Below are 22710 nucleotides of genomic sequence, written 5' to 3' on the forward strand. Positions count from 1 at the left end.
CCATATTTTTCTCTTTTGAAACACAAGAAAATATAATGCTGCTCATGACATTTGTACGAAAATTAACGAAAAGGAAAAGTGGATTTATAAGCCTTGAAATGTATCATTCTTTTCTTTGTCTTCTGTTGCAGGTTAATTACTTTCAATTTTTTCGTCAATCATTTTCTGATTTCCAGCTTTGTTACATTCAGTTTTAAACAAAGGATAGAAATTTCAGGAAGGTCAGTGGTCTTCTGCTCTCAATAGTTCAGGCACAAGCTATACAAATGTAATAAGGAAAACTCCTTGTTCAACCAGTGTCCATACAGCGAATGGAATTTGTTTCTACTATTTCCCTACGTCCCATAACACATCAAGGAAATTTGGCGTCGTTGCTACTTGTATTATTTTCTACTTAGTAATAAACGTTATGTAATACAATTAATCTTTTAGAAAGTGTAAATGAAAAAAGATATCCTTTTTCTTACATCAAAATAGAACGACTCAATTAAAATAAAATGCAATGAATCAAATTATGGCCACCTTGATGAAGCAGCCACTTATTACCAGAAAACTAAAGTTTCTGAGAAAAGTCCGTTATCTTCACAGGAAATCAGCCCTACTAATAGCTAGTTAGGAGGACCTGCACGTTAAAAGAAAGGCAGCAAAATAGGTTTTGCTAGAAAATTACCTTTGACTACTAAAATTTTGAGCACCAATTGGGACTCTGTGGATAGACCAGGCAAGATCATCCATGGGAATACCATCATAGCCAAATACTCACTTTATCTCATTATTATATTTTTGTCACTCCGATTAGCACTGTCAAAAATGGTCATTGAAAAAAGAACAAATAGAACCCATTTTTTAGCTCAGTGCAGGTGTTTTAGATGGCAAGGGCTTGCACCAGAGCAGAATCAGGGTAAACAGTACGGGAGAAAGGGAATAGTCAGGTGCCTTAGTGGTTGGAAAAAAAAAGTCAGTTTGGAAATTATTACATCTTTGGTCTATGCTGCAAACCCCGAGTACAACAGTGGTTGGCAGGCCAGAGAACACAAACAGCATGCATTTTTTGCATCAGTGAAATCAGTTTGTGTCATAGAAATACTATACTGATTTGAGGGAAACCCCCACAAGAGAAACACACTCAGCACAGCAAAACAGGGAATTGAGGCTGGCGAATGTACAATAATTTGGACGTTTAGATACTAAACTCTTAAGAAACTGGCTGTTGCTATCTTACAACTACTAAAATTAAAAAGGCAAAATTAGAAGCATACAGGTGTGCCTATCACATTTGAAAGCCATAAAGAATCCCAAAGGATAGAGCAGTCCTCCACGGGACTGGAAAAGGATGTGCCTCTTTGAGATACAATTGCTCCCTGGACCCATCCCGACGTGGTGCAGCTCTCATCTGCAACACAGTAGAAATCTGCCGTGCTCAACAGTTCATTTACCTTGCTAGAAAAACAACTCAATTCAGCAAACTCCCAAATTCACTCGATGCAGCTGCTCTCAAACCCCTTGTTACAGTTTAATGAAATGTGCTGACTGAGCTGTTCCATAGTAAATATTAGTTATAGCAGAACTCTCCTCCCAAATCGAGTCTTTTAGGAGCAAGAGGATTCTACAGTGCCGTAGCACTGACACAGAATCGCCCATAACTCACAAATAATAAAATACCATCTGAGGGCACAGAGGTTATTGCCATCAGCAGCCCCCTATGGAATTGTAAATCATTTGAACAAAGCTTACCCTTTTTTGAGAACTTCAGGCTGAAATCACTGTATATACAGGATACCAGTGTCTTAGTGTATGAAGACTGTACCTTTAGCTCCTTCATTTAACCTTGCTTCACAAGTGAGTGAACCCTGAACAGGCTGCTCTTTCCGGATTAAAATAAGAAGGATACCGCAAAAGCACTGGCAATTTGTCTTAGAGGAAGTTTAAACCTTTGGGCTACCAGCTTGCCAACCATCTGATAAGCCATGTGGATTAACTGTGAAATGCACTGTGCACTGAAGTTCAGTGGGATACGTTATGGGAAAAGGCAGTGAAATTCAGTGGAATATTATTTTTGTGAGAATCTGCAGGTCCAGGCCTTCGCATATAACATAACAGGTTATGTTATTTCTGTCACTGTGATTAAAATATGAAAAATACTGAACATCCTTCAAATTAAATTCAATTTCAACTCCACTGTATGTGTGTTCAATAATGCGGCAACGTGTCACCTTCGGAAGCACTGCAGCATCTATAATCTAGTGTTTCTGTGAAGTCCCAGTGCCCCTGGAAGTGAAGTTTTCCCTATGAGAGAACACTGAGAATGTAATTCAAAGGTTGCTACTCACAGCAGAAACATTTTACTTAACAAAATGTACCCATCCCATCGGAAAAAAAAAAAGCCAAAAGCAAGCAGTATACTTACTAATCCACACAACACATGTTGAAATGAGTCAATCTTAACTCTTGGTCCCAAATGTTTTTTTCTAAGCGAATACTGTCACTTGCATCACATGGTCACTTGCAACATATGTTTACTGTTTGGCTGTGTAAACTTCAGACATTGAAAATATGTTATTTTGACGTACAGCTCTTGTCTGAGTCTTGGTACATCATGCTCAGTAAACATTTTTAAAAGTTTTTATAATTTCCTGAATTCTCATAAAAATTAAATTATTATTACTTGTTTTGAACTGAAATAACAATGTTTCTTTGCAATGAAAAACAGAGGTTGGAGATGAAAAAAGGCTGTTAGACCATTGCTCTGGTTTTGTGTCAACATCTGAAAGTCCCTCCTGTGGATTTTAAGGTGTTTGGTCCAGCTGAGTACTAGATGTCCCAAACAATGACCTTGCCCTGATTCATTTCAAACACTAGTATAGCTCTTAATATATTAGCAATTTCTGCAAGATATTCAAGTTACGCTTTCCCTATTTTACCGTCAGCTCCTTATTTATACTGTTAGCACTATTAAAACCATCTCCTCCTTTCCGTGGATGCCCTTCACATACCTACATTGTGTTACAAACTACTGTTGTCTATCACCTTCATGCCCTTTTCTTTCGGCTAAAGTTTACATCTGTGATTGAAGTTGATACAATTATCTCATACACTACAATTAGTTGATACAAGTATCTCATCTTAGACAGAACTGATACTGTGTGAAGGACTGCAACAGTGCTTAGCAGAAACCAGTCATTCTTCCATATAATTCATCACGTTTTTCTTTTCCATTGAGGATACAGCCTCTTCAAGGATTTCAGGACTTCTTGCTGTGCTTACACACACTTGTAGTGTGTGGAGACATGACCACAGGACTGTTTCCCAGCTCTTGGCAGAGAAGAGCTGTGGAAGCACCACCTCTGGGAGACACTTCTTGCTTTTCACATGATCACAGTTTGGCAAAAAACCCTCACCTCTCTAAGATTCTCAAACTTGCCTTGGATTACAGAGGCCCCACAGAGTTTGCCTGCACCACTGATAATTCAGATTCATTACTTCTCTGGAAAGCCATATTCATTGTTTCTGTTAGAATCACCTGAGTCTACTTTAAACACAGGCAGGACAATAATTTGTTCTAATATAATGTTTTGTTCTAATAAAGCAAAGAGTTACAATCTTGATTACAAAATTGAAAATACATTGACAAAAGAGAAACACATCAAGAAAATACAGATGGCAGACCTGACATTTAGAGTACTTTTGTTTTCCACCTTTTATTGAGTTTGTCAGTTGTAGGTGTGGCAGGATGTTTCAAACTTAGAATTGTTTTCAGCTCTTTTTAACCTATTATTTGTTCCTCTTTTCTACTTCCCAGTCTGTTAAATAAAGAGCCTCTTTCAGCTAAATCTTATACAAATCACTAAACCCAACCAAATCAAACTAAACCAACCTTCTCTCCCCAAAACTTGCCCTGTTATTTGTGGCATCAGCACAATTTCACATGAACATGTGTGAACATATACTTTTTTCCTCTTAACATTCAAAGTTTTTAGGGGAATGATCTACTAGTAGCTAGCAAAATGAGTTCACAATCTTGGTTCATCTCTAGCAGACATATGAACAACAATTTCTGGGAGCATGACTAAAGGTGAGCCTTTTGGGGGAGGATATGCTGCAGACCACTCCCTATATGCCAGATACCATAAGTTTTATGGCTTTCGGTTCCTATTCACTATTGCAAAATAAAAAAGTTCATCCATCACTGTTGCTTTGTGTTGATTTAACTTTTTATCACCACAATCAGGGAGTCTGAGCCCTTCTCTGAAAGGGAATCTGGGCTAATGTCACTTTGAGTCAGTAGCCGATACCTCAAAGAGAGGCAAGGAGTCCTCAACAAAAGCACTTGTTCATTTTGTGGAAGCGTCATGTGAAGGTAAAATTTAACACAGAATAAAAGCTACTGACACGCTGGGCTCATATGAAGGGCTGCTTGAACCGAAAATGGAATTCCCTCCATCTGTGTTTATTCTCCTTTTATGTTCACCTTCTCCGCCTATGGCATGCAGTGGCTTTGAAGGTAGGCACACTTGCACATAAAGGCAAACAGTAAGCCACTACCAACAAATGATAGGAAAGTAAAGCTGAGTTCAGAAGAGAAGGGGGAACACTACAGAAATGGGATTTTATAAACTCTATTCATTCAAAAATACCATCTAACCACAGCTATGGTCAAACGTAGACTGTGGAACCCATGCTGAGACAGCTGATTAGAATGAGCCTCCTCTACACGAGAGCTGATCAGTCTAATTCTCACAAAAGTCAGTGGGACTTGAAGATGGTCCAAAAAAGGGAAAAGATCACATCTTTCCTTGTTCACCCTACCAGATGTTCGGCCTGTCATATACTGTCAAATTAAGAATTTTTCCACCCTGCTGTTGCACCTGCAAATGTTTCCTTATAGAAATGTTGAATCTATTTTTTTAAGATTGCTAACCCATTTGTCTCAATAATATTTAGTGGCAGCGAATTCTGCAAATTGATTAAATGCTTCATCAAAAAGTTATTTGTTCCTTGTTGACTGCTTGGAATCTGGTGCTTTTCAGTTGCACTGAGTGTCCCTTTTTTATCTCAAATTATGTATCAGGCAAATTGGAGCTGCCTTTCAAGAGGCTGTTTGGAAAGGAAGGTGCAGGAGAAGTTACTTGTTTTTTATAAATCTCGAGAGAGCTTATGCTGTTCTTCTCCTTTCCAACCAGAATAACTTCTCCTTAAATGGATCTCCTGCCCCAGACAGCTCCATGTTGTTAATCACTTGCATTTGCCCTGGACCTTGGCCGAGTAAATGGACAAGGATAATCTTAGTTTCACCCTGAACTAAGCTAATTTCATATGCAATGGGTTCAGTCCTATATTTTCCACACAAACAGTAACTGAAACAGTCAGTCAATAAATAAAATAAAAGAGCTTCAAGATTAACACCTGATAACATGAAAGGCACAAGACTGCAAAGAAACTTTACTCCTGTAACCCTCCAGGGACCTTGCGACATACAATTGGAATAACAGAGAGTGCTTTTTGTAACAAGGATCTGAACATCGGGGAATGCGATGATGTTTCAGCTCCATGTAGCTGTAGTATGTGCAAATAGAATTGCAGATTAAACAGGAAAAAACCAACTCTATCTAACAAAGCAGTTATTCTGCTGAGGCCTTTAGGTGACATTTTAAACCACTGGTGACCACGGAGTATCCAAAGGAAATAAAAGATAAAAAACTTGTAACAAGCTTCTTGTTCCATTGAAGGGTTCTGGAGATATCATCAAGCTCCGCTGGCAACACAAAGAACTAACAAAGTGAAAGATAAGACTGATGTACCCACATAACAAGCCTGTTATTCCATTGAGAGATTTCTGGTCATATTATAAACCAGGAAAGCTCAGTTAGGGTGGTTTGCAGTTTCAACAGAATCCCACATTACATCAATGCAGTTCTACCTGACTGCATTTTTAATACAGAGGTATCTGGAACAATTAAACAATTTTTTTGGGGTTTTTTGTTTGTTTGTTTGTTTGTTTAAAAAGTGCAATGGAAAGCTTATTTTGTAAGTAAGTTGCCTATTACGTTTCTAAATTAGAAACTGAAAGCTGAGTGAACCGTCTGCAAGTGTGAAGAACAATTACGCAGCACAGTTGAGCTAGCAGTTTTAGTAAAAAACCTGGCTTCTACTCACTCTCCCATTGGTGTGGGCCTCAAAGGTTTTAACATGAAACAAGCCTATGGTGAGGGAGTTCCATAAGAGAGAAAAAAAAAAGCTGGAATTACCCCTCTGCCAATGAGGACTAACAAAGGCTGCCTCAATCTGTCAGATGAAACTGGAACCCAAGCGGTATCTGAAATGGATGCCAACAGCAGGGAGGGGAGAGAAACCCAGACCAAGAAAGTGCAGAGCAGAAAACTTCCTTCAGGAATGAGCAGCAGAGGAGAAAGAATAGAGCAAATCTTCTTTCCACTGAAGAGGCAGATTATGGCTGCTGACGGCCAAACGTGGAAGTGCCGCAGTAAAAGGGAGGCGAGCAACAGGGACTGAAAGCAGTGATCAGACTGCTCAGTTTTTATATTTGTAAAGGTTTTTGCATTATATCCACTCAGGCCATCAATCACAACTTTATTAAACCACGAAACAGATGTCAGATCAATGGCTGTATCGGAAACATTTTGAATGACAGGCTGATGATGGAACAATTCCAGCCTCCATACATTATTAAACACATACTAATGCCACTCTTTCAATGCTACCCATACAGACTCACTCACCCTGTTCTCCCTTTATGGTACCTTTTTTAATAGCAGACCTAATTCTAGATGAATATTACATAGGAAAAGCAAGACTTACTGTAATAAATAATAATAAACTAGTAAACAAAAGAAAAATTTCAAGGTTAAAACCGGTTGTCTGTCTTCACATTATGCCTCCTGGCATTAAAATTTCGTTTTAATACAATTGTAGGAGCTGAGGCTGGATTGTCAGCCTTAATCAGAATATTCAGAGTTATTGCTTTTTTGCTGTAATCTTCACATAATTTAAGCTTAGGTTTTCTTACATATTTGCCCACAGCCAGCCCACCCATGTAAATGCTTTCTGCTCGTTTTGAGTGAAGAGGTATGTATGAAAAATACATATAAATAAGGCAGAAATCGTCCCTCTGGCAGATTCTCTGCTTAACTCCAGTTTTCAGGCAGATTTGAGAGGTGATCAGAGCAGCAAACTTGCCTCTCAATTCATCAGTACTATAAACTGCATTTTCACTGGCAGAAATCAATTTGATTTTCATAAAGGCAGAAAGGAACTATGTTCTTGGTGGATGAAGCACAAAGTACAGTAACTGGGAGATGCAAATGCTGTATGAAATTCTCTCACAGTACATGAACACAGGGTTGAGTTGCCACAAACTACAGACCATTACCTCCTCTCTTCTCCCGGTGTCCTATACCATCCTTTGGGCTGGAATATTTGCTGCAGCTGTGTGTTTTTGTGAGGTGGGCAGTGAGATCAAATAAAGATGGATTTGCAGCTTTTCATTTGGCCTGGCATCTTGATAGCCTTAGTGCATCCTCCTGATTAGAAGAGTGCTTAGTATAGCAGAGATGTCTGATTTTATGCAGACAATTCAATAATAGACAAGAAATAAAAAAGATAATAAAAGAAAATTAAATACGCATTCTTTGGGGGTTTTGGAGAGAAAGAAAACGTCTTATTCCTATTGATGGCAAATGGTTTTCCTAAACAAAATTATTTGTGCTTTTTGGGGCCAGTAATTGAAGGCTTCCCATAGCACAGGGGAAAGCAGCTGGCTGCGAGTGGAGCTGTAGGAAAACTGCTCTGTTTTGGCTGCTGAATTGGATGCTCCCAGCAGCAAGTGAGCAGCCCCGCCAGCATTTAGCCAGAAATGCCCCCTGTGGCCGGGTGACTAAATAATCAAGTGAAGGCAGGGACGGAGGCAGCTGCCCCCCAAATTCCCATGGGGTTTAACATGTGCTTCAAGGCTGAGAGATCAAAACTCAAATCCAATTTTTGGCGTCGAGGCAGGAGTTGGCAGAAGCCGCTCTTACTCAGGTAACCCACCTCACCAAAGGGCTAAAGAGTGAAGGGTCTCCCCTCTGAAATGGCTCTAGCCTGGACAGAACATTTTAATCTTTTAGAGAGCATCAAAGGCAGAGTAATTCCCACAAGATATGAGGCACGCAAAGGCCTTTATGCTATGTCTTTAGCTTGCTCGCTAGAGAATAGATTTTCTGTTGAAGCAATATTTTAGAAACCCAGCATTCATCCTGAATTAGGCAAGTTTGGAAGTAGGTTTGAAGTCAACTCTCACTTAAGTGACCACAGAGGTCTGTTTTGGCTGAAAAATATGTTATGTTAATTAGCAAACTGGTTTATCTAAGGAAGTGAATATATGAAAGCCTTTTAATAAAAACTGCTTTGCATACTGCAAGCTTCTAAATTAAATTGGGACAGAATTACAGCTGACACTGAGCAGAATTGTTTGTGACTTTTTGCCTTGTTTGCTTAAAAAAATCTGGCTGGTTTCTTGAAAGATAGCTGATGGCTCTTTGTGGCACCCTGTTGCACAGTTTTAAGGATAAAATTAAAAAATACGTTCATAACAGAAATGTATACTTTATGTCTTGTATCTCCCATAAAACTTAGTCCTGCTGAGGTACTCACAGTAGCATGTCTTGGACTTGGCTCAATTCATCATGGCTTTATGCTCTCAATGCTCCTCTCTCTGGACTGAAATTCAGACTTCAGAATAAATGAAGTAAAAATATGTCTAAATAAATCATATCTCTAAATAGGTTGTCCATTTTCCCAACATTTTTTTCTGTAACAGAACATGTTAGGAGGATTCAATTTCAAGTGAGGATGGATACATCCAATAAAACTGCTACTGGCAGCCCAAATCCTAAAGTTCTCCCTTTAATTCCTGACAGGAGGAATTCCCGATGACCTCCACGATTATCCTGCTTGCATGAGGACTTTAACTGAATATGGTGCTGATGGTGCTTTTACCAAAGAGAAATCCTGTATGCGATAAAATAGGGTGTCATTTGAGATTTATGAAAAGCCTATGGATATTGTAACACCCATCAATCATTTACCCTTTCTTGGTCTTTAAGTTTTCTGCAAATGAGTTAGGAGTTTTAAAGATAGTAAACATAAACCTGTATCGTATACCTCCGAATGTATTTCAAGAAGTTATCAGGGAATGCTGTGACCTTGAAAGATAAGACTGTGTAAAGAACTAGGAAAAGGAAGGAAAGATTTTCTTTACTTTCAGTTGCAGTGAAATAAATTCAGGATCTTATTATCACCCACTGCCTTTCAGACTCCTTCCCCTGCCTCCCCAAATGGATGTGTTACTATGGATTTGTTACTATGAGCATTGTAATAGTGGTCTCAAGTCGGAAGAGAACATTAGCTGGGAATTTTCTAGTTTGCATTAAGATTGCGAGAAAATGAGCGCAGAAGACAATGTCTGTAAGAGTATGGAAATGAAAATGACAGACAGAAGGAAAAATGCATAGGAGCCGCCCAGCAGCACAACCAGAATTCATTTGCCATTTTCTTATCTTGATTTTTAAACACACTTTTGAATCACAGTAATTACACAGGCAGAAATTCTCACTAGTCCTAGTGTTTCCTTCAGTTTCATCTCTTCAGAGGGGAAAAATGCTGTTATTAACTTTGAGATATAATTCCTACTTCTTTTGACTGTTGAATGAAACATTTAAAATAACAGGAATAAACAATGAACCATCATATTCAAGTTTCCTCAGAAATAAATACAGAAGTTCCAGATCTCAACAGAGTGTTTTTTTTAAAGGGGGAAAAGACACTAGAGTTAGAATTAAGTTCAACAGATAAGAAAAAAGGAGAGGGAGAGAAGAGAGGAGGAAGAGGAAGAGAAGACCCAATACAGTGAGCTAAATAACTTTGTAAGGATGCAACTTTAATCAGTACCTTATTCAATTTAAAAAAAAAAACAAAACAAAACAGAAAAAGTTGGAAAACTGTTCCTATACATTAGTATCAAGTAGTACAATGGTGGAATAGAAAAAAAAAATTGTAAATGGATAATAGATCTTTCATGTAATTATTACGTAAAGCACGTGTGTGTGTAATGCTACATTACATCTGCCTACATTTTTGTAGGAAGATACATGTACATGCACTGTGCACACATTCACATATCAAACCACCATATATTGTGTGTAGGCTGTTGTATTTTAGGAACATTTCAGAGAGTTTTAATAACTTTTATTAACAGTATTTTTTTACTTTCTCTGACTCTAGGAGAGTTAATTGAGTCTGACTTACACAGCTTAAACACAAAATAATTGTTGAAATATGCATGTTTCAATATAATATACTGGAAACACAGCTGACCTTGACCCAAAATCACACTTCTGAGCCTGGAGCAAACTATGTTTGGCTGGCTGCTGTGGGTTAGAATTGAGTACTGGATCCTACCACAAAGCCAGAACTCCCATTTCCCCGTGGTATAGAACTTACTAGATGGAGAAGCAAACAATTTCTGATCAAAAACTAGATAGAGGAGTACTTCCATATTTACATGAGAACTAGTACAGATAATTCCTGCTAAGTACAGAGCTGGTTTTCTTGACCTACTGTTTCACTACTCGTACTTTGTCAGTTCTCTTCTATAATACCTAATGCTGACTGTATGAAGGTTTTAGAAACACATCTGTAGAGACATGTTTGCGTGACATAGCAATATGAGGATATTGTCTGTGTAGTACATGATGTTTGGGTCATGATGAAAGGTGCTTTGATATGTTTGCCCAGACAGGGCCAGACGTCTCTGGACATGGAGAAAAAACAAAGTAAACCACGGCAATATTAAACTGCAAAAAGGTGAAGCACTGAAAACCCAAGAGTAATAAATTACCTTGAGAAACTCAGTAAGCAATAAATGTTTCGCAATACAGAAAGTAAATAGTATAACCTATGATCTTACCGTTCCTGTTGTGCCCAAGGAAAGGTGGTTCATCTGTTGGGTCAGGGGGCCCATCATGCTTGCTGGCTGCATTGACATAGTGTGGTCCATTGTTGGTGTTATCACAGCACCCTACAAACATACATCATTTACACTTCAACATTTCACTTTAAAAAAAAAAGAAACATTCTCTAAATGAGTGAACCTGGCTGAAAACTTGACATGAATCTTAAAAGAGACTAATATATCTGTCAGAGGAAATACGTTTTGTTCCTATTGACAACCAAGCTACACACATATATTATTTGTACTACTAATGAGGCCATTTTATGTCGGTTCCAATTAAGTGTCATTTTTTACTTCATTGATTCTGACAAACAAATGCATATGTTCTTTCTGTGATGAATGCTACTGTACATTGCAAAATACCTGTCATTTCCATTTTTCCGTATCCTATATAGAATAATCTTACAGACAGAACACATATGTCCCCAATTTTCTCTGACTTCTAAAACCTTCAGTCTCTGAGATCTTCAACCTATTATGGTAATTATCTTGGATTTTTCCAGTCTCAATTAAGAACCCTTACTCATGACATTTTATAGCTGATTAAGTAAGACTAGCTATTGACAGCGAGTTTGGTAGTGACACCCATTTAAAACACATATGCAGCATTTAAAAGCATTTTTCTTCTCCACATGAAAAACAAAGACATTAATAACAAACAGCATATGAACTAAAGCAAGAACCAGACTTTGAACAAAAATGAAACAAAAGACATGCCAGAGGAGCTTTGGAGAAAGCTTCTTTGCCATTCATATTCCTTGTTTTTTCTGCTCTCCCACTCCCCAAGGTCCCATGTTGGTAACCTCATGCCTTAGTGACGTGTTTATTCTCTTCAGTTCTATGGTGTAAAATGCTACTTCCTGTCTTGGCTAGAAAAAGTCAGTCAGAAACAGAGTGGTCTGCTCTTTCTCTTGCAGATAGTTAAATAAGGAGGTATTTTCAGCTATTTCTTCATATGAAACAATAGCTCTACTTTGTGCATATATATTTTTGTGTGTACACATCATAAATTTGCACAATCACATTACATCTGCTACAAAGTGTGGAAAATGTGGACGAATGTATTTGTTTTTAAAAAAGGAAAACTGACATTTTTTCCATTGAGATTACTGACAAAATCCACCTATAAACAGGAATTTAAAATAAACTAGTTCCAAAAACCACAGCACACCTGTTCTTAAGTGTCTGTCTCACATTTACGTAGAGCTATGTGACTGCATTGTCAAGAATTTGATTAGAAGCAAAAGATTTCAAATTTTCAGTCACAAATAAAAAATAAACAAAAATAAAAAATGCAGGGAAGTACCAATTCAATTTTTTTTCACCTTCCAGCAATTTTTGTCTATGCGCATCCTATCTGAGAAGCTGCGATTCTGCAGTCTCTGTGAACTCATTACTTGCATGCAATGGTAAAGAGGAGGTAGGCTCAGCTCGGTCAGTCCTTTTTCTAATACCTTCAGCATATGAAATACATACATGCTTGTTTTATGTCACATAGTGGATTACATTTCTTGCATTTGACAAGAGTCCCTAGAGAAATTTGGCAAATTACAGAAACTAGCCTCCACAGAATATCTGTTATGATTCCAAATAAATGCTTATAAAACAAGCTGATCAGTGTGCAAGTATCAAACCTGCAACAACTTGCGAACACTTTTGCCTCTTTCTTGGCTATACTAATTTGCACTGGTTTACATAGATTAACCTTTTGAGTAACTCATTCTAACGAACTACCACAGTGCTAACCACCTTCTTGTTGGCACGGGTCCTTACAAATCAAGATAGTCACAAACTTTCACCACAAAATTTCTTTCAAATTTCTTTCAGCATAGTAGAGTTAATATTTTATTCAAAAACCCCTTCTTTCTTCCTTACATGACATTCTTCTCTTTCATGCTGCTCTTCTCTTCTTGCTGAAAAAAATCTACCCTTTTGCTGAAAGAGTCTGAAAGCAAATCTGCGGGGCACAGACTCATTCAGCCCATTCGGCAATACCCTGCATAGTACATTCAGTGCAAGAGTCTGAAGTAGCACCATGCCCAAGGAAAATGAATGTTCAAAATCAGTGGCCTGGGATACTAGGGCTGCTCCTGTAGAGCAGCACGCAGCCAGATGAGGTCTTGGGGTTTGGACATCCACCTGCACTTTTTGATTATAGTAAGAAATCATAAACTTTATGCTCAGAATGATCACACCACAACACAGCATTTTTACTGTACCAAACCATAAACGCTCAAACCAAATTTGTCAACTGAAAACAGGCCTCAGTTCCCTCTATGAGCAGTTTTCTCCTTTGGCCTAGAGATGGACAATTGCCTCAGGGCTTTTTGTGACAGACAAGGTGAGCTCCTACTTGTGATGTGTGATGAGGTAAGCAGAAAGTCACACCTGCACCACAGCTTCATGCAGCCCTGCGTTGCCAGCAGTAGTGGCTGCAATTAATTTAGGATGTCCTAAAGCGTTAAAATACCCAGTTTTCTTTGCAAAGATGTTTATTGCAAACGTATGGTTGGACGAACTTGCTGTGATTACAGATGTGACAGACTGATAGCTATTCCTGTGTATAAATTCAGGAACCTGGAAATGAAGAAAGGGCAGCAGGGAAGAAAGTCTTATGATTTAGTGTAGCAAACACAAGTGCCAGACACACAGTGGAAAAATCTGATAGCAAATGTCTTCCAGTAAATAAGTAAGCAAGACAGGTTTTGCAAATAAACTATTTAAAAAAATATGAACTGGAGAGAAAATATATCAAGGACAAAAAAATTGCCCAGAGACAGTAAATGTATTATTTTTAAATAGATATAGTCTAGTCCCTATACATAAACCGTTTAATATGTTAGGAAAAGAAGTTGGGAAAACAAATCAAGTATTTGCAGCTTTCCTAAGACAGCTTAACGTGTTTGAAGCTGACAGTTACCTAGAGCAGAGAATTATATGCATTTGCCAGACCATTAATTCACCAGAGTTTGCAGAATCCTCTTGAGATCATGTAGGGAAAAAAATATACTTAATTAAGGAAATACTGTCTGGTTGTTAGGGCGACACCCAGCCTCCAGACCATAATGCGTTTCATAATACATGCTGTCAAGTCCATTCATATTCAACTTATTTAGCTGTAGAAGACAACAATGTCTTGCGTCAGATGTTGCCATCATACTAAAGTAATTTGATTCTTTTCAGCCTATAATAGGTATTTGTTGATAAACATCCACTTGATGACTGGCAAAGGCTACAGCAAACATATTTTTCATCTTCATCTGTTTGGATGTCTGATTCTCCTGAGTTTGTAAACTGTATAGAGAGACATCTTAGCATGGCATAACACTACTGAAGGCCCAGCTTAGTTGAAAAAACCTGTAGAAGAAATTATGATGAGGTTTTTGCCACTGTCTTTGCCAAAGCAAGTAGTTAGCCTGCCAGTTATTTAGGTCTGCCCTGTTACCTCAGTATGATTAATTTTTTTTATAATTCCTGCAAGAAACCGGTTACTATAATGGCTTTTAAATTTGGCAAGATACTCTTGGCATATGATTTGTCATACAATTCTGTTGATGCTATAGTGGTTTTAAAAAAAATTAAGATTAACAGGGCAAATGGTAAGGAATCAATGATACAGAAGAAAATGCATGATTTTTGCAACACTGCAATAAACCCAAGATAAGCTCATGGACATACAGACTTTAATTCCTGTTCACCTTATTTGAAAGACTCTGCTGTTTTAAAATGCTCTAAGCTCTACGGACATACCTTTCATACAAGAAAGTGAATATATTTACTTCAGAATATTTTCTAGTCTATCACTTGCAAAGAAAGAAGCCTGACTTTATCAAGTACAAACGCTGTACACTCCCTGTATGGCAACAAACTGAAATCACAGGAAGGACACTAAGTACTGCCTCTTTATTATATTAAGTAAACTATCTTTAAGTACTTGCCAATACCAAAAGGCATCAGCAGAAATAAAGTTTGTCAGTGCAATGACACATGCCACCTTATGTGCCTTGAAGGGTGGGAAAGTGTCATCAGAAATAAAAAGTGTATTAGGGGGCTTTAGGAACAGAGAGTTCACTAGTTGAGAGCTGCACTTGGGGGCCAGTGGGAGGAAGGATTAGTTAGTCCCAGCTTTCTAGAATAATGAACTGTATTAAAGGCTTCTGTTTTATTCCAGTGTTCTAATACTGATATTGGACTTAGGGCACAAATACCAGCTGAATAAATAGTTTTTAAAGCTTACAGTAAGCATCTGCTTATTTTACAGTTTACTTTTTCTTTATTTAGGAAGTTTTAACAAGTTAAGCATACTTACAAATTCTACTTTGTAAATACTGGCCAATGTAAAGCCAATAAACATTACAACAGCAAACTTACTTTTCAATTTTGTTTACAGACACATTGTACAGTCATATAAGCACCAGGTCATTCCATCTGAAAAGTTATTACCATACTACCAAGTGAATGTCTTTATGTTATCGAGAACATGTTGTTTCTTGAGGTTTTATTAAACTGAGTGAAAGGATGACTTTCCTTATACTTATCAGACCAGACGTGTCTATCAAGAATTAATATGAAAAAGCCCAACATGCATACTTTTCTGCAGATAAATGTAGTCTCTCTGCATACTGAATAAATGACGACCATATTTCTACTGGTTTACTGTTCTGTCTAGATTGACTTGTCTCATCTCCTTGGGCTGCCTCTTACAAGCACTAGAAAAAATAGGGTCCCCTTGTCAGAGCAGTGAGCCTGGTGAAGTGCTCTGAACTGGCTGTTAAGTGGCCAACCTTTCATGACTGTAGTACGAAGACTAAAGGTAGCTGTGAAATCCTCTCTGCCCTCTGTCAGCAACTCTGCTGCGGATACTTGTTGATATTCCATAAAACCCGATTATATTTCAAAATCAAAGAAAACCTGTTTTCCCTTTCTCAATGAAAAGTTACCAACTGCCTTGGCATTCACTATCTGATGCGAGATTAAATCATGATTTGAGTATGTTGAGGAAGATCAGCAAATATCAGCTAATAATGTATATTACAAATCTTAGGATTTGGTTTCATTTCATTACATTGTTGAATTTAAAAGCTTGCTAAAAATGGGGTAAAGCAAGTGAGAAGCCCAAACCCTACACTAAATTAAAGCAGCTTTAACTTTGGAATGGGCAAACCCTGATACAGACCTTCACCAACTCTGAGTCCTGTTTCTGTGGCAAGTACTAAACAACAACCTCCCAGTATTGTAATATTTCTAATTTGGGGCATAAATTCAACTTCTTATCTGACATCACCTTCCTACCTTAGCTGAACGTCCTTGGAGCAATGGACACATTTGCTTTCCCTCTCTCATTTTTTTTCTGTATGTTTGTGAACTTCTTTCCTCAGCTGAAAGTATATGTCATTGGTCCAAGAGAGTTACTGCCCAGAAGTAACTGCTCTTAAAGGATTAAGAATCCAAATATAGTGTGGTAAATAAAGAACAAAGGTGACCCTTGTGTATGCACCACCTTTCCTACAACAACAGCCAAGATTTTTGATGGTTTCTTTCCCATTGTCCTTCTTGCCTTTAACTATATATCCTGTCTCCTAGTTTAAAACACAGCTTTTTATAATATACAGATACTAGCCTACACGTAGAAATGCAGATTAAAAGGATATAGAAATGGGAACATCAAGAGATAAAGAAAACGCAGTTGATGCAATAGAAAAGAGTTTTATATCGGTAACTGTGTGCATAAATAAAGCAATACCTGCAATTACATTAGTACCGGTTAATAAATGTATTACATCAGGGAGTACCACTGTGATACTATGTCAGTAGTTTATGCTCCTACCAGAGTTGAAAAAACAGTAAGTTTCATAGCATGCCACTGTATGTTAACCTAAAAGGACTTAAAAAAAAAAGAAAGAGATTGCATTTCTGTGGCAAACAAAAAGTTGCCTGTGTCACTCAGTGCCTAAAGTGACTTTTGCATGGTGACTTATATCTTTCCACCCAAAATAAGACCTCAAGAGAAAGGCCATTGAGCAAAAGGACAATGATTTATGTATTATGTATTTATGAAGGGAAAATATACCTGAATTACTACAGGGACTCTGCAGCAGAGTTTGAGAGCCCCGTGCTGTATCTTTGCCCTTACTGTCTGCCCATGCAGGCTGGACCACAAGCCCACATGCTCCCTCTAGACTGTGAGAGAAATAGTAGTTTTCATACCCTTCTCCAACCCCCTCCCCAGGAATAAAATAAAATTACTGGTATAAATGGGAGTAGTTTTGCTGGGGCCTACTAACAGGAAGGAGTCCACAGCAGTTAGGAAATGACCTGCTGCAGTGGGGCACTCATTCCAGCAAGTGGTGGAGCAGGCAGAGAGGCCATAGACAGCTCTTGCTCCCTCTTCTGACATATTCTAGAGGGGAACAAGAAATCACATTTCTTTTGTTTTCTTCCTACCCTTCAGTTTATAAGTGCACTTGGCTGTATGCCGGCTTATATATCCAATCCATGTAACTGCTTTTGCTCTGTCAAGAACAGCTATCACTAAAAAAAGCATCCTCACAACGCTCACATAGGGCTTAGCATCCCCAGAAGACAAAGAGGAAACACAGAGGTTGTGATTTGCCCGGGACATAACCACTGGAATATACAGAACAAATCTTCTCCTGCCCTTTCCACTATCAGATTTCACAAAAAATATCCAAAGGTCTTTTCATTCCATGTCAAAATAAGCACAGATTTCAAAACCTCGACACTATTAGCGAAAACAAATCTTTATTTCCTGCACAGAACTCCTGATCTATACCTAATTAGCATGTGACACACACTAAAGTGTTGTGCTTGGCAATTCCATTCTGTTTATGTTCTTACAGATATTTTCTGATGTGGACTAATCCCTTCATCCACTGTCTCCCAGAGGCTGATGTGCCATCCTAATAAATGGGAATCAGGAGTCTCTTTCCTGTGGAATAGTTTTTCTTAGCATTAGAACGGAGTTTAGTCTATTAAAGCTAAATCCAAATAATATTTCCTCTCCGAACAGTTCTGCTGTGTTCCCTCCCTTCATGCCTATAACCAGGCGTGAAAATTTACTTGCTGGCACATCCTAGTTCTAAGAAGGTGCAAAATGGAAATTATTAAACAGCACAATTAAAATATGAGTCAGCACCAGTGTTTAGCCTAAATTTTCACTTCCCTGCCTACTGGGTTCAAATGAAACTTTAAAACTCAATGCCATAGTTGCATCTGCAATAGTCCGATCTTACATATATATAGCTATACATATTTACACACTTATAATTGCATATGGGAAGACAAATAATATTGCCATTTCTATTACACTTACTCAGGCCACACTGTTTTTTCAACATGTGGATAATTTTTTTGATGTTTGAAACTTTCAGTCCAGTATTTATTATGAAAAAAGTAACTAAAAGCAACAGTGACAGGTTTTTAAACTTATTTATGCGCAACATGTAATAAACATTGAGGAAGAGCTTCTGTTACTAGCTAGGAACACTTTTTTTTTTTTCCTCAGGGACATATGCTCAAAATACAAGAAAAATGCCTAACAGAAAGACTTGCCTTCAGAGCTTGTGCTTGGATGTAGAGGAGCAGAGCAAGTTGGTGGCATGAGAGCGTGTATGGCATGTTTAATGTGGTAGGACCTTGGCTTTACCTGGGTCTCAAGCCTTCCGGGCAAGGTGAGGCAACCCTGCCTGCCTGTGTGTCTCCATGAAGTCATGACAACAGACATTTGATCAGACCAAATGTCTGAGACACTGTGCTGTTGATCTCTGCTTTTCTGGCGAGATTTAGTACATAGGTCATTTGCTAGGCACAGAGAGTGGCTAACTTGGTTTGGGGAGGAAATGTCTGTGACATTTCTTCTGCATGCACTTCTAGCCTTGACACTACAACGGCCAGTGACGGGACAGCAGCTGTGATCTGTAACAGATGTGCTCTGTTTCATTTCCTGCCCGAAACCAGGAGGGACTCGCGCTGTGCGAGCTGCAATCTAGCGGCTGTGCCGGAAGAAAAGATTCACTCATTAGAAGGACAAACACTGACACTGGGAGACATTAGAAATGCTGAGGAACTCACTACCAACAAGAGAAAAACACAAACAGAAAAGCAGGCGGGTAACAACCCTATGCATCCACCAGAGGCAAGATGACAAAATGACATCCTACACAACTGCAGCCAGAGGAAAATGGCATGATTGTGCATAGTGTTAGCTCCACAGCACTAGAAGGACCTAGCCACAACCAGTCTTAGATGGAAATATCTGAAATATCTTCAGCTTTCAGAAAAGTGAGATGGTATCACTGAACGAAGCACCAAGAAGACTTATTGAGGTGACAGGGTGGCAGAGAGCAGAGTGCTCCTCTGTGAGATCCCTAATCCTTGAGAGGGAAACTGGAAGAATGGTCAAGCGATGGGTAGGTATCAGGATGTCTCCCTGCAACTCCAAGATGAGATAGGCTCTTGCAAGCCAGAATTTACTAGTGATGGTCACTACAAGTGAGAATGCTTCACACAGTTGCTCATGGACTGCATGGTGGCCCTTGCAATGTCGAGCCAAAAGTAACTCTTGAGCATCAGAGCTAACTCCTAGGCTAGGCCCAAATCTGAGCTGCACCCTCAGAGCCATGCTGCTGCAGGGGCTGCCACGTAATCCAGGTATCCAGCTGCATGGGGCGGGGAGAGAGCCACTTTGAAATGCTAAGGCTGATGTTGCTGCATCACTCGAATTCAGCTACAAACTCAACAGCCATCCTTCATGAGAGCACACTGTGGAACACTGTCATCTGCTGCCTATGTCTAAACTCCTTTTCGTGCAGCTCCTGCACAAAGGAAAATTAAAGGTATGGAGGATGAGAAAATTATGTCCTTTCCCTCCCCATCCCATTTTCCAAATTTAGAAGTACTGGAAGGCTGATGAGGGCCAGTAATATCCACATAATCTTCTCAGGAGCCCTTCTTATCCTACCTATTAGGAAAGACACATAGCAGAAGATGCTAGAAATAAAACCCTGAGTGCGTAAGGATGTTTTTCTAAAGATATGCTTCCATTCAATAATAGATTTTAGACTTGAAGTTGATAGACAGGGGAAATCCTGTACTAAGCCACAGTTCATGTTATGTATCAATTCAGTTCTAGATCACAGTGGTTCATTCTGATCTTGAAATCTAGAAATGGCTCCTTATTACAGAGGACAAATACAGAAATCTGTCTCTCTGTCATGTTCTGTTAGATTTGTAATCTGTTACATTAAACAAAGCCCTTTCTCACACAGTAACGGAAAGAAAACTATTCCAGCCCTGCCTTTCCTCTCATGTAAAACCACAAGTTTTCACAGTCTGAATGCCCTGCCCCACATCCCAAATTGCATTTCATTTTCTGGATTTGTAACCCCTCGGGGAGGGGTGAACACCACTCTGTTCTGTATCGGGATTTGTCCTTTGACTGGTTAAAGCTGGCTACCCGGCAGTGCCAGCTTGGTGACAGACCTCAAAACCAAGACTGAGGCACAGATTTTCAATAGTGCCTTCTTACCTTATATTCCGTCATTAAAAGTAATGTGAGCCTATGCCTCACTCGTGCCCTTACAAATTGTAACTATGGTTTTTCTGACTCTAACCAGACCAATTGCTGCTTGGACTCGACTGTACAAGCCAACTGCCACCAACACATGACTTCTGCTGCACCTGGACAACCCCACCATCCTTGGATGATGCCCTCAGTGACACCTGTGCAGTTTTCCATTGTTTTGAACAACTGATAATATAGGCACAATCTGGAGAAACTGCGGCTGCAAAAATGTCCTTACCTAAAAGTTCTGTCCCTGATGCATGAGACCACAAGAAGCCAGTAAAGCCGATGGCAGCAAGCAGGTAGAGCATGTACTTCAAAGGTAACCACATTTAAATCAGTGAAGGTACAACTGATGTAAATGAAATCAAATTCATGCCCTCAGTTTTGTGTCAATAATCAGAAAATAGGAGTCTACAGAGGGTGAACACTTTTTATAGCTAAAAATGTGATATTTTAAGTTCTTGTTTACCTTAAGGTACTTCCAGTGAAACCAGCCTGTGTATTACAATAAATGCTTGACATTTGTAAGTCTCCCTTCTACCAAAGACCTCTAAGTGCTTTACAAACTGTGTGATATATAGAGGACTCAGGAGCTGGTCTGTTGTCAGGGTTCTGGGATGGGTCTGGATCTACATCTGAACTTTCCCAAGTCCACGAGTGTTCAGACTGGGGGTACAGCCTGGGTCATCACCATTGCAGGCCCGAAAAGCACAGGCGGTTTCGATCACACACTCCAGTCCAAATTAATCAAGAAAAGGAAACATTTTACCTCTTGATTCATGTGAAGCAGATTTGAAGTAAATAACAGAAAATGGCTAGCTTAAGTCTACTTTGCTCCACACTTTATTGTCTTTTAAAAGAAGATGAAAATATTGAGGAAAAGCACTTTAAAACTGACCCTTGTGAGTAAAACTTCATTGTGGAAGTGGTCCAGCTAGTCTAAGAAGTAGACGTGAGAAGTTCAAAAAGGTGTAGATTTTGGCTATTATTAAGCTAAAAAGAAGAAAAAGTAAATAACTGATCCAGCAAGGATTACTTACTTTCTTTTTAATATATCTGTACTGATTAAGAATGACTAAATTGATATATTTTCCCCTTTTTTGTCCAGATAAAGTCACTCTTGGGCTGAGATCTTCCTTATAAAGTTTCAGCCTGGAGCACATTTTTACAGCTGAGTTATTATCCTTAAAATATGAGTTCATACTGGAAATGCTGGCAGCCCTCTTAACTATTGTATAGCACTGAGCACAGCTGTAACATGTTAAATATGTTGAAAGGACATGGTGGGAACAGAGTGGCTCAGAGGACTGGTAACAGAATAGGGAGTCTCAATGCTGGGTCACCAGGTTTGGTCATTGCTGCAACTGAAAGTCATTATCAAGCTACAGCTGTTCAGTTATGTCCAGGCATCATCTACCCACAGAGAAACTCTCCATCACAAAAACACATTACTGCAACTGGTGATGTCCAACAGCCTTCCCAAGGATTGCAAAAGGTGGGGGGGTGCATCCCCACAGCTGCATCCTCGCAGGTTAGCTCCAAGGTGAAGAGCACCGATGGCACAGAGGGGAGAGGTTTGCACCGTCACTGCCCCGCACGCTGCCTGGTCTACGGAGGGTTGTTCATCACCAGCCTATCGCTACTGTGTCTTTTCAGGGCACTCTATTTTATCAGAAAGTTGTTAACCACCGAAGACTGATCCTGAAAGAGTCCATTTCCAACATTAGTGAATGGACCACATCCATCCCATCACGCTACCAGTTCCAGAGGAATTCTGGTGATGCTGGTTAAATGAAGGCAGAAAGCAGATGACAAAGTACTTCTTCAGCTCCCCAGTTACAGTAATGCCTAGAATGACCAAATACTTTATTATTACCTCTCTCTACATTGATAGATGGCAACCTCTTGCTATTTGCATCAAATTATAATCCATTTCAGCCTATCCCAAATCAGCAGTCAATTTTGTATAAGCAGATGAATGCAGAGAGTTCTGAATTTCTCAGAATCAGGCTGCTGCTTGAGTGAAGCCTTTTGTCATAAACCAAAGTAGCCAAAAAAGTAGCCAAAGCAACATGGGGAAATGAAGTCCAAGTTTGCTGCTTCAGTTTTCTAATGT

At 39.0% G+C, this 22710-nt stretch overlaps 1 protein-coding gene across 5 annotated transcripts in view; it reads right to left on the reverse strand.

The window, feature by feature from the left end:
- RBMS3 (RNA binding motif single stranded interacting protein 3) overlaps positions 1-22710 on the reverse strand; it is a 453407-nt gene that overhangs the window by 26156 nt on the left and 404541 nt on the right. For all 5 annotated transcript variants that reach the window (XM_076331139.1, XM_076331137.1, XM_076331140.1 and 2 more), the window contains exon 11: positions 10964-11074. In XM_076331139.1, the coding sequence (XP_076187254.1) occupies positions 10964-11074 (111 nt within the window). The remainder of the gene's footprint in view (positions 1-10963; positions 11075-22710) is intronic.

This window comes from Aptenodytes patagonicus, chromosome 2 (assembly GCF_965638725.1).
Source record: "Aptenodytes patagonicus chromosome 2, bAptPat1.pri.cur, whole genome shotgun sequence".
Lineage (NCBI taxonomy): Eukaryota > Metazoa > Chordata > Aves > Sphenisciformes > Spheniscidae > Aptenodytes > Aptenodytes patagonicus.